The 11,801-nt window shown below is 28.3% G+C and overlaps 1 protein-coding gene across 1 annotated transcript; it reads left to right on the forward strand.

Annotated features, from left to right (window-relative positions):
- Nucleotides 1-1,258: 1,258 nt before the first annotated feature.
- On the forward strand, nt 1,259-4,775 carry LOC123263826 (ATP-dependent RNA helicase DDX54). The gene is made up of 10 exons (XM_044726853.1): nt 1,259-1,565; nt 1,643-2,019; nt 2,284-2,599; nt 2,683-2,893; nt 2,972-3,198; nt 3,340-3,531; nt 3,616-3,947; nt 4,057-4,195; nt 4,290-4,446; nt 4,558-4,775. Exons 1-10 carry the CDS (start codon nt 1,368-1,370, stop codon nt 4,758-4,760), a joined length of 2,352 nt encoding a protein of 783 aa, XP_044582788.1. The 5' UTR covers nt 1,259-1,367; the 3' UTR covers nt 4,761-4,775.
- Nucleotides 4,776-11,801: the final 7,026 nt, after the last annotated feature.

Here is an 11,801-nt window from a genome sequence, read left to right on the forward strand (position 1 = left end):
GAGTTAGTACTAATAATAATAATTTTTGGTATTGTTATGTCCTCCTCCTGGTGGACAACGAGAGAAATCTTTGTTTAGATTTAAAATTACCGACGTGGTCTTTGATTCGCCCGGGAATATTGAAATACTCATAACTTTTATCAACGGGAATTTGTAGGATGGGGAAAATGATACTAAGTGAATATAAATTAAATAAGTAATTAAACGGAATTCGGTTAACTGAATTGAGTTATATATTCAAATAGACTTTACACAAAAAAGGGGAATGAGGTGATAAGTCTGAGCTCTAATACTATTCTGGTTCTTCACTAGAATTTTCTAACAATAAGTCCGACTCGCAGCAGTAGAAGTGGCGGGGGCGGCTCTCCCTACCATCCGAGTATTCCGCTGTACTGGCCTTTTGGCGGAAATACTTGTACAGCAAGTTTTGACGTCTATTTTCAGAGTAAGTTATAGGTAACTAATAGGTAATCGCTCGCTTTGCCAACTCTTTCCGTTCAAATTGCGGACGTAGATTGACAGTAAGTTATAGGTAAGGTGGCTATTAGGGTATTTTTTCGAATTTAGAACTGCCTGCGCCATCTCTTGGCTGTCCGGTTAACTTTTTAGTCAGTTATCGACCGCCCGAAATCTGTTTTCGGAAAAATGTCCTTTCGGACAAATGTCATACCATCGTTGTTGAACTACCTGGGCTCGCCAGCAGAGTTTGTCCGAAGTTTCATCATCCCTGGGAATTTACCGGACTGAATGGTTGAACTGGACTCGTCATAAATGAGGGTCTCTAATCGGCTCAGACTATCTTCTCTTATTTTTTTATACAATATTTTATATTCCTTAAGAGATTAAAATATATTTTCTAATATTTCTATAATTACTTATGTCTAGAGCAATGAGGTAGTAAATTTATATATTTATGGCTTAATCCTCTTTTTTTCTATCTTATTACTCCTAGTCGATTGTGATAAATTTTCAGAGAGTAAAAATACATTTTAACAGTAACCTTTTTTTACTAATAGCTAAAAGTCTAGACCTAAGTTGTGGGGTTTTCCCAAAAGTTTTCTTATAATTATAAATAAAATTTAATATTAAATTTCGCACTATCAAAGGGGTATCATCAGTGCTCGCGTGGCGGCGCCAGTCGCGATTCAACTAAACCGTGATATGACATCACAGTATACTTGCTGTATCCGAATTATTTCTGATTTAAATTATAGACTATAGAGGGACTCTCCCCCTTCCATACCAAATACTCTATAGTTTCTTATCTAAATTCGGATTCTATATACACGTGGGATTCGTAATTTTCAAACCAAAAATTTTATTTTGTTTAGACTAATATTAACTAATTAAGTAGTTAGTGGAAGAAAATGACAGACACTAAAATAATTGGATTTGATAATCCAAATGAAGTAGACAGTGATGATGGATATAATAACAATGTACCATCCGAGATAAAAACTAAAAAGAAAGGAGCAGGTGCTTTTGGCTGCATGGGATTAAGTCAAAATGTTCTTAAAGGTATCACTGCAAATGGTTACAAGCGCCCCACACCAATTCAGAGAAAAGTAAATATTTTTTTAATTAATAAATATGTTTATTTGCTGGTAATATTGACAATTTCACATTGTATTTTCATGTATAGACTATTCCATTGGCATTGGAAGGACGAGATGTTGTTGCCATGGCGAGGACAGGCAGCGGGAAGACGGCTTGTTTTTTAATTCCAATGCTTGAAAAATTAAAAATGAGACAACCGAAAGTTGGTGCGAGAGCACTAATTTTATCCCCAACCCGTGAATTAGCATTACAAACATTGAAGTTCATTAAAAGTCTTGCTCATTACACGGATTTAAGAGCTGCTGTTGTTTTGGGTGGTGACAGCATGGATGAACAGTTTGAAAGTATTCACAACAACCCAGATATTCTTGTTGCAACACCTGGACGTTTTCTTCATATTTGTATTGAAATGGATCTTAAATTGGATAATGTTGAATATGTTGTTTACGATGAAGCCGATCAGTAAGCTATCTATATTAATTTCGACTACATTTATATCTTCAATGTTTTCTTCGCGTATTAAGACTAAAAGATCATATAATGTTGATATCTTTGTCAATTATTCTAGCAATTTAACATTAATGTAAAATGAATATTTTTAGATTTTATTAAATTGACAAAGCTAGCAAAAAGTTATAGACTTCTTTGACCTTAGTGTTATGAGAAGATGTGTATTTAAATAATTTTACCATTAAAAGCTTTAAATGTTTTTTCTTTTTAATTTAGATTATTTGAAATGGGATGGGGAGAACAAATTAATGAAATAGCGAATCGATTACCAGAATCACGTCAAACGCTACTTATCTCGGCAACACTTCCTAAAGTTTTAGTTGAGTTTGCAAAAGCTGGTCTGAGTGATCCAGTTCTAATACGTTTGGATGTCGAGAGCAAATTACCAGAAGAACTGAAACTATCATTCATAACTTGTAGACCAGAAGAAAAAGTAGCGGTTTTGCTGTGCTTACTTAAATATGTAATTAAACCAGATTCGCAAACAATTGTTTTTGCTAGTACTATGCATCATGTCGAATACATTCACATGGTAATAATTTTTAATAATTGTATTTATGTTAAACAATTTAACAGAAAGTGGAATATTCATTAATGAATTATTTTTCATTACAGATATTGGACCATGCTAATATAACAAATACTTTCATTTACTCAAATTTAGACTCTTCAGCACGTAAAATTAATGCTGCTAAATTTAAAGCTAATGTAGTTAAAGTTTTGGTTGTAACAGATGTAGCAGCAAGAGGAATTGATATTCCACATTTGGATAACGTAATTAATTTTAATTTTCCAGCTAAGAGTAAGCTGTTTGTTCATCGTGTTGGTGAGTAAACGAATTACTTAATCTAAATTAATTATTTAAAATTTCAGTGCATTAAATAAAACTGCTATTTTTTTATAGGACGCTGTGCTCGAGCTGGAAGAACTGGAACAGCGTATAATATAGTTTCTAATGATGAATATGCATATCTTCTGGATTTAAATCTTTTCTTAGGTTTACCTTTTAGTATAGTGCCACCAGAATCATCGAAAAAAAGTATTGAAAGTGCTATCGGAAAATTGCCACAGTCTATGATCGAGCAGGAACTCGCAGAATTGATTGCATGGCACGATAATAATACCGACCTTGTGAGTTTACTGATATTGTATATTATAATCTTAAAATCCTAAATTCCTGTGACCAAATTTTAAACTATATATAATTTCAAAGATTCACTTATATTAAAATAATTAACTGATTAAATTGATTTTTTTTTAATTTTTCAACAGTTGAATATGCAAAATGTGTGTAAAAATGCTTACCAACAATACATTCGTTCAAGACCAGCAGCTTCAACAGCAAGTATAAAAAGAGTTAAAGAGCTAGATATAGCTAGTGCTGGTGTGCATTCTGAATTTATGAACATGGCACCTAAGATTGCAGATTTATTGACGCAAATGAAAAGTTATAGACCTCGAGGGGTAATTATTTTATAATTTTAAATAGTTATTATCAGAATAATGATGTATAATTTTTATTCAAATTAACATGATTTCTATTTATAGACTGTATTTGAAGTATGTAGAAAGCCGTCTTCAACCGATTACAAAGTAATGACAGCAAAACGTGAACTTCATAATGATGTAATTACAAAATTTAAATCTAAACAAGCTGAAAGAAAAGAAAATACGTTGAAAATTGTGAATAATATTAAACAAGAATCAAAACTTGATACAAGTACAAATGACGAAATTAGTAATGCATTCAAGGAGGTTGTTAAGCCGAAGAAAAGAAAAATTGATGACTTGTACAAAGAACCTAAGAAAAAGAAACGTGGTGTTCGTGATGAAGATTTTTATATTCCTTATTCTGCTCCAGATAAACATACTGAAGATGGGTAAGTTTTATTTCCACTAGTAATTTTTAATTTACTATTATTTAAAAATAATGTTAATTTTTCTTGACAATTAGTTCTTTATTTAATAATTCATTAAACCTTTTTTCAGGCTTGCCGTGAATAATTTTGCAACATCAGCCGAGCGAGAGCAAATGGACTTGACTGGTGATAATGAAGACGCGTTCCGGCAACAGAAACAAATGAAAAAATGGGACAGAAAAAAGAAAAAAATGGTTACCGTTAATAATGTATGTGAATATATAAATAATAAATTTTTCATCATTGTAGACTATAGCTTTGGTTTAGTACTTATGATAACTTTTTATTTTATCTATTTTATAGACTTCAAAAATTGGAAAGATCCGTACGGAAAATGGTACTTGGATTTCAGCTTCTTACAAGACAAACCGTTACAAACAGTGGAAAGAAAAATCAAAAATTGATAGCTTAAATAACGATTTTGATGATGATGTTGACGAACCAGAAGATATAAAAAAATGTAAGTTAATTTATTACGTAAAATTAAAGTATATTGGTGGTAATCAACCGACGTTTGTCAATTCCATATTACTTATATTAATAAGTTTTAATAATAAATTTTTTTTTCTAGTGCAAGTAAATTCACACACTCATTGGGGAAGGCACAATAAGAAAGTTAAAGAAAAAATGTTAAAAGCTAAAAATGAATTGAAAAGACCTGAACAAATTTTAAAACAACGGAGAATAAAAGAGATGCAAAAAGAAAGAGAACAAAAACGTCGAGGAAAAGGCAAAGGCAAGGGCAAAGGAAAAGGAAAAGGCGGTAGGAAATAGTTGAATATATTTTATTTGTATTATATTTCAATTCTTTATGTTTGATTGTAATTTAAAATTTGGTTTCAATAAACTATTTACATGAACATAATTACTAACGTCAAAAAAAAAAGAAAAATTATTTAATGTTTCACATTAAACTCGTAATTTCTTAAATTAAATTGAAAATATCATTAACAGAGAACTATTAAAAGTAATAAATTTGAATAATAATTAACTCAACTAATGATAAATCCCTTGTGATGTGTGGTTGGACACTTAACAATCTTGTTGAGTTTATAAACTAAGTGTACTATATGCATACAAGAGATGAAAATTATTGCGGTGGGCCAGACAGATTTGTTAATTGAGTAATGTAAGTCGTACCAAAGGGTAAAGGCTAAATATATATTTATCCATTAGTTATACTTCTGGTACAAATTGATCCAAGTAGAGTCTATACTTGTATAGAGTAGTAGGAATCTTTATACGTGTTAACAGCAGGAAACGGGTCATTGATCCATCAACCATAATGTTAATTTGTTTGATCACGACTTTTGCCAATTCGTTGTACTATTGCATAAATAATTTTACTGTTGAATTAACCAGAAAATAAAGGAACTGAAGAGTAAAATAAATTAGCAGTCGCGGAAAAGGTAAAAAAAACTGGAAGCGAAATATTTTAAGTATAGGTATTCAATACTTCGCACGCTTAGCAATGATTCAATGAAGATTCAGTCATTGGAAAATTTTTCTTGTTTAACGTATTAATCGATATCTAAAGACGATGACTTTTGGGATAAATCAAAATATACTATCATTTCGAATAAAGAATAATTTTTTTGTGAATAAAATATGGCTAAGTTTGCATACTTAATTTTTAAAAGCCACTTGTAAGCACATAATATTTATTATTGTTTTATATAACAATTAAAAATAATCAAAAGTAATTGTAACATCCTTCATTTATTATCTTTAGTAATTAATTGATTTTCAATAGAACTATTGAATTTTTATTATACTTCTCAATCCATTAAATATTACTCCCTTAAGCACGCGTTTAGGATATGTGACAATTTCAATAGTACGCTTTATTTTTTTTTTATTTATATTTTTTTATGGCTTTTAAAGTAATAATGAAAAAAAAATAATAATAAATGATAATATGTAATTCTTATTGAGAAATTTTAATCAAAGACTCACTGTTTACCACACTTTTATCGTCGGTGTACAGTGGAGTTTCAAAGTTAAGTGTTATTATTATTACTAATGTTAATTATTTTAATTTAGTATAAAATTTTATTATAGTTAAAAAAAAAAATAAAACAGTGATCAAGAAGTTAGTGTTTGGAGAGGAAATGAGAAAGAGATCGTTTTTAATGTATACACATATTTTATGGAGAGAAAAAAAAATATAGAATTTCTTTTTTAATAATAAATAAATTGAATGTAAATATAATGATCACAAATTTAAAAATCCTTGATAGTTGAATTAATGTTAAGCGTTATATTTTGAATAGATTTATATAGAAGTAAATGCGATAAATGCTGAACCAGCACGTTTAACTTTATAATTCTATGTAGTAAAGAAAACAAAGTACAAATAACTTCTATATTCTCGAGGGTAGTACAGTTATAAAATGCAATAGAAATTTTCTTAAAATAGAGAAGAGTAAAAGACTTATTCATTGAACTTGAGCCAATTGAAATATTTCCGGATACTTGGCACAGTTTAAATCAAATCATTAAATAATTAATCATTGAATGTATACTTTATTGAATAGTCAAACAGTCAATTTGAATTAATAGGTTGATAAAATTTTTTTATCACATCAAATATTCATAGCTATTATTAAATAGATTAGAGCAATGATAAATAGACTAAAAAGGTCTTATTTAGTAAGAATAAAAAGTATAATCGTCTTTTCAATGGTTAAATGCGAAAATTTATGGCTATAACTCAACGCAAATGTTATCAGAAGCATTCTGATCAAAGGGGCGTCTCGCCGCGCAATTGCTTTTGCATTGGAAGAGTAATTACTCGATTATACTTGAACAACCGGAGGTTTTGATCAACACTTCTTATTTGAATTCCACGAGACTCTCGTCAATAACTGCTCACGTTTCTCGTCTCAAATTATTCTTCATCATATATTCTTCTTTGTCTTTTTTTTTTAAAGCATTCTCGGCACAATTAACTTGAAAAAAAAAAATATTTTAAGATTTATTTTTAGTGATTTCAACATAACAAAAAACTAAATTTGTTTTGAATTAATTGATACCTTTAATCTGAAAAATAATATAGTTAATTATTGTTAAAATACGTGCGTTAGTTTACGAGGAAAGAGTAAATTCCAGAAATTCTTATTAGATTCTTAGTAATTTTTATTATTTAGTAATAATCTTAAAAGGTCATGTATTATTAAAACCTGCGGGGTTTCAGAAGACTTACGTTCAATCATCTTTACGTTAGTTTATTTTACTCTAAAATTAATTTATTTTTGAATAAATTCAGCTGCAAATTAAATAAATTAAAACAATAAATTATTCTTCAGTAAAATATCAGTATTCTAATATTTATATAAAATCGATATTTCTGCATTTTTAACTCAAATTTAGTTTACTTCAGTTGAAAGTTTATTTTATTACATAAACTATTGATTATTTATTAAGATTGTCGTAAAATATCGAAATACAATTTATAGATAAATTATTTGTTATGAAAAACTTTGAAAAACATAAAAATGAATGTTCTAAAAAATTCAACATATTTCTTCATGGAATAGTATAGTTACTTCTGTAAACCCATACTATATTTATAGCAATTACGTCTACAATATATCAGTAATTAAAAAATAACATAAATTTAACCAGCAAATTTGAACATAAATTCATCAGCAATATTTTATAATACACTTGTCAACTTCATATGCATATCTGCATACCTTTCCCATCCCTCGAGGCTACCTTGAACGAATAGGAGTGGATTACGCAATTACAATGCACACGGTTCGCTGTCTTAAGACTGTACTGCGTGGTACGATGTAACATGGAACATAGCATATACATATTTGTATATGTATACCTTACCAACATGTAACATATGTCAGTATACTTTACAAATATTTTTATATTTATGCACATTCAAGCGAGTAAAATGTCTACATTTTATTATACACACGAGCATATTTGTAGTATATTGTTAAACATATCCCATTTTAGTGGTTGCTTTCAAAACCAATCACCAATCTATGGTACAGAATTATATGTATATTAGATATATCAGTGTATGTAATATTTTAATTTATTTCTTAAGGACAAATTTTTGAATGTTAACTATTGAATGGAAAAAAAAAAAAAAAAAAAAAAAAAAAAAAAATCTTTTCAAGATAAAAAACCTTGAACTTATCATCCTACTTTATTCATTAAAACTTTTTTACGGTTAATCCCAAAGTATACTTTATATTGTGGTTGCAAATTGATATTTACAATTGATACATGATAAGAATGACTTAACAAGAATAAATTCTCACGCAAAAGGTTTCGCATCGCTGTAAAGGGTCTGTCGACACATATATTATTTTATAGAGATATTGAAATACATAGTATACTTTACATTGCATGCGGTCTTGGTAGATACATGTATAATACATAATAAATATACTTATAACAGAACGAATATAAATAATATTTTAATTTTACATGTACTTACATTTAAACATCTATTTTTGAAAACACTCTTATATTAGCTAGGATTTATAATTTTATAGTTAATTTATGTGACAAAAATTTTTAATATAATACTGGAACTATCAGATACCTGACAATCTTTTAAACTTTTCTTAAAAAATAAATTACAATTAGGAAATTAAAAAAATTCAATTTTTTTTAAATATTCCTTAGAGGTCATCCATAAATTACGCCACACCTTAAAGGGGGAGGAGGGTATCACCAGAATGTGACAAGGGGCAGGGGGGGTCAAAATTTGTGACATCACATGTTAAAATTTGAAATACTCAAACGCGAAACTTATATGTGAATAAAAAACTTTAAATATTTACGAACTCAATCTATATTTATTAATACTTTAGCACTCTCGTTATGAGATTATCTCTCACGCAACAATATCTAAAGCGGCGTTGTAATGCAAGTGAGATACTAAAATTCTCTAGAGTTCTGAATAATAAGGATCTGATTAGGTTTAAATCGTCGGCGAGTGCTCACTCGCTTTTCTCAAAAATGGAAATAACTGTATCTTTTTGATTATTTTTAAATACATGCATAAAATTGAAAAATCTGTGACGTCACATCAAGGGGGAGGGGGTTCTGAAAATGTGACAACCTATGACAAGGACGGGGGGAGGAGTTTAAAAGTCCTGAAATTTGTGTGACGTAATTTATGGATGGTCTCTTAATACTAATTGATTTTTTTAGGAAAACCAAAGAATTGTCAAATGTCTGCTGATTTCAGTACAGTTTTTTTTAATACATTTATTTGATAATTTTGTTAACTAGAATAAGCTTTTATTACCACTTTTATATTTAACTTCTACTGATGTGAAAATCAGTTTTAATTATTTATGACGGGATGTAGTTATTAAGTACTGTAATTAATGTTGGAGAAAAATGTAAAATAATTTTTATACTTTTAAAGTCCAATTAAATTAAATACTAAAAAATAGTTCAATTTATTGATATAGATAATTATGATTGACATAAAATAATTTTTATCGTTAAAATTTTATCAAATTACTCTATTATAGTCTTATTTTATTCCTTATTAATTACGAATAAACACGTTTGACCGTAAAAATTTTATCAAATGAATCTAACATTGTCTTATTTTATTCTTTATTGTTAACAATAACCATTAAATAAAATTCGAAGCAAAAGATTTGTGATAATATGCGTCATCATGACATATATAACTTATCAATATAATCAAGGTTCTTCTACAAAATAACACTTCATTTAATTTTTGTTATTATTACGTCACTGATAACATGGTTGGCTGTAATTTTAACTTTTGAACAGAATAAAAATGAATATGAAAGGTTATTAAGATACCAAGAAAACAGGAACCGTACGATATTATGATATTAAATTTAGTTGTATAAATTTTATTTTAACTATGTGTGAATAGTTTGAAGCGGAAACTTAACACAATTTGGGCTGTACTAGTAGCTCGAAGGCACGTGGGGAATACGATGAACGTCGATGGAAGACGAGCATCCGGATGAAATTCCAATGCCTAAAGGGTTCCTATTTATACGCGCAAGGATGAGATTTAATAATATAAGTTAATTATAGCCAATTTACACTTCGGAAATAAAACTATTTTAACTTTAAATTAAAATAAAATAAGCAAATTAATACAAAGTTTAAGTTCTAATTACTATAAAATCTACTGAACCTCTATATTAAAGTCATTAATCCACTAAAAGTTATGATTATGATAATATTTACACATAAAGGAAAGTTATCTACATTATAAGCGTCTTGCGTTATATTATTGTATGTATTTGAATTGAATTTCAGTCTTTCAACGTAGATATACCAACAATCCGTTGTTTAGTTATTTGTTGTTATTGCGTACCGTGTAAAAAGAGTGAAAGGATTCTTGATACAATAATCGAGATGGTAAACAGCAACCTGCCAAGTTTATTTCCATACAAATACTCAAACAAATTTACTTTTAGAATAAGTGTTAATTTTTTTTTTTCATTTAACTAATAATAATTTAACTATATACTTCCAATTGAAATGAAAATTTTTATTAGATATGAAGAATACTAAAACTTGAATGATACACTGATAAAAAAGTAAATTTGATTTGAGAGAAAAAATCTTGAACTAAGAATACCATTTTGAAAAAAATGATTTTCTTGAATCAAAAGAAGAAATTCTTGATCCTAGAAAAGTTTACTTAGACCAACAATCATTTCTTGGCTTAAGAATTGTTTTTTTTTAACTCAAAAAAATCATTTATAGTACACGGTGACTTAAAACCACATTTAAGTTATCTTCACACGGGACTTAACTAGCGAATTATTGCATTGTGTACCTTACTTAATTCACGCGTTTACTTATTTCACGAATAGTTTATAGACAATAATAAACTTAGAAAAGATATTTTTATACATCAAAATATAAAAAAAAAAAGAAAAAATATTATGTAATTATCTAAAAAAGCATAAGAAAACAATAAAATAGGAATAATAAATTTTCATATTTATGGTTAACTTGAGCTGTCAAAAAAATATAAACATATATACTGACTGAAATTAGCGCTTAATAAATTAGTCCAAATACCGAAGTATATATTTTTTATCTAAAGTTATAAAGTTGAAAATATTCTGTAACATTGAAACAATTTAATTAGTTATTTATTGTAGCATTATAAAATACATCAATAATAAACACAGAACAATTATCGTATTAATAAAATTAATATTAATAACATTAATTAGAATACTTGAAATTATAATGAGAACATTAAAATAATATAACAAGAGATGTATAAAAATACTTGATGAACAATTATTTAAATTTTTATACAATTTTAGACTGAGCTGCATTTTTCACAGTACAATAATTAAAAATACAATTACTATTATTTCCATGAAAAGTAATTGTACAATTATTAAAAACATAAGGTGGTTTTGTATCCATGTTCGCTGAATCCTCAACGTACAAACCAACAACTGGATCGTAGAAAATTTCTTCAAAGCGAATCTCCTTGCGCATTTGGTCCTTTTGAAATAAATCTTGAGGTTAAGACTTTAATTTTTGTCCTAAGGTGTCTTCATTTTCTGCATTTGATGAACTTGAACATGGACGAGTAGATGGAGTTTGTTCCGATACTGTTGTAATTTCTGGATTCGTCACTGAGCTAGAAGTAGGAATTGGATGATTGACTCGGTTATTTAATTTAATTCCATCGCTAATCTGCTCACAAATTTTTTTTTTATTATTTAAAGAGTCAGCAACGTATCCAAAAGCAACTCCACTAGATTTCCATCCACCATGTCTTTGGAGCGTAGTTAAATCTGCACCAGCATC

The sequence above is a fragment of the Cotesia glomerata genome, linkage group LG1, assembly GCF_020080835.1.
Source record: "Cotesia glomerata isolate CgM1 linkage group LG1, MPM_Cglom_v2.3, whole genome shotgun sequence".
Lineage (NCBI taxonomy): Eukaryota > Metazoa > Arthropoda > Insecta > Hymenoptera > Braconidae > Cotesia > Cotesia glomerata.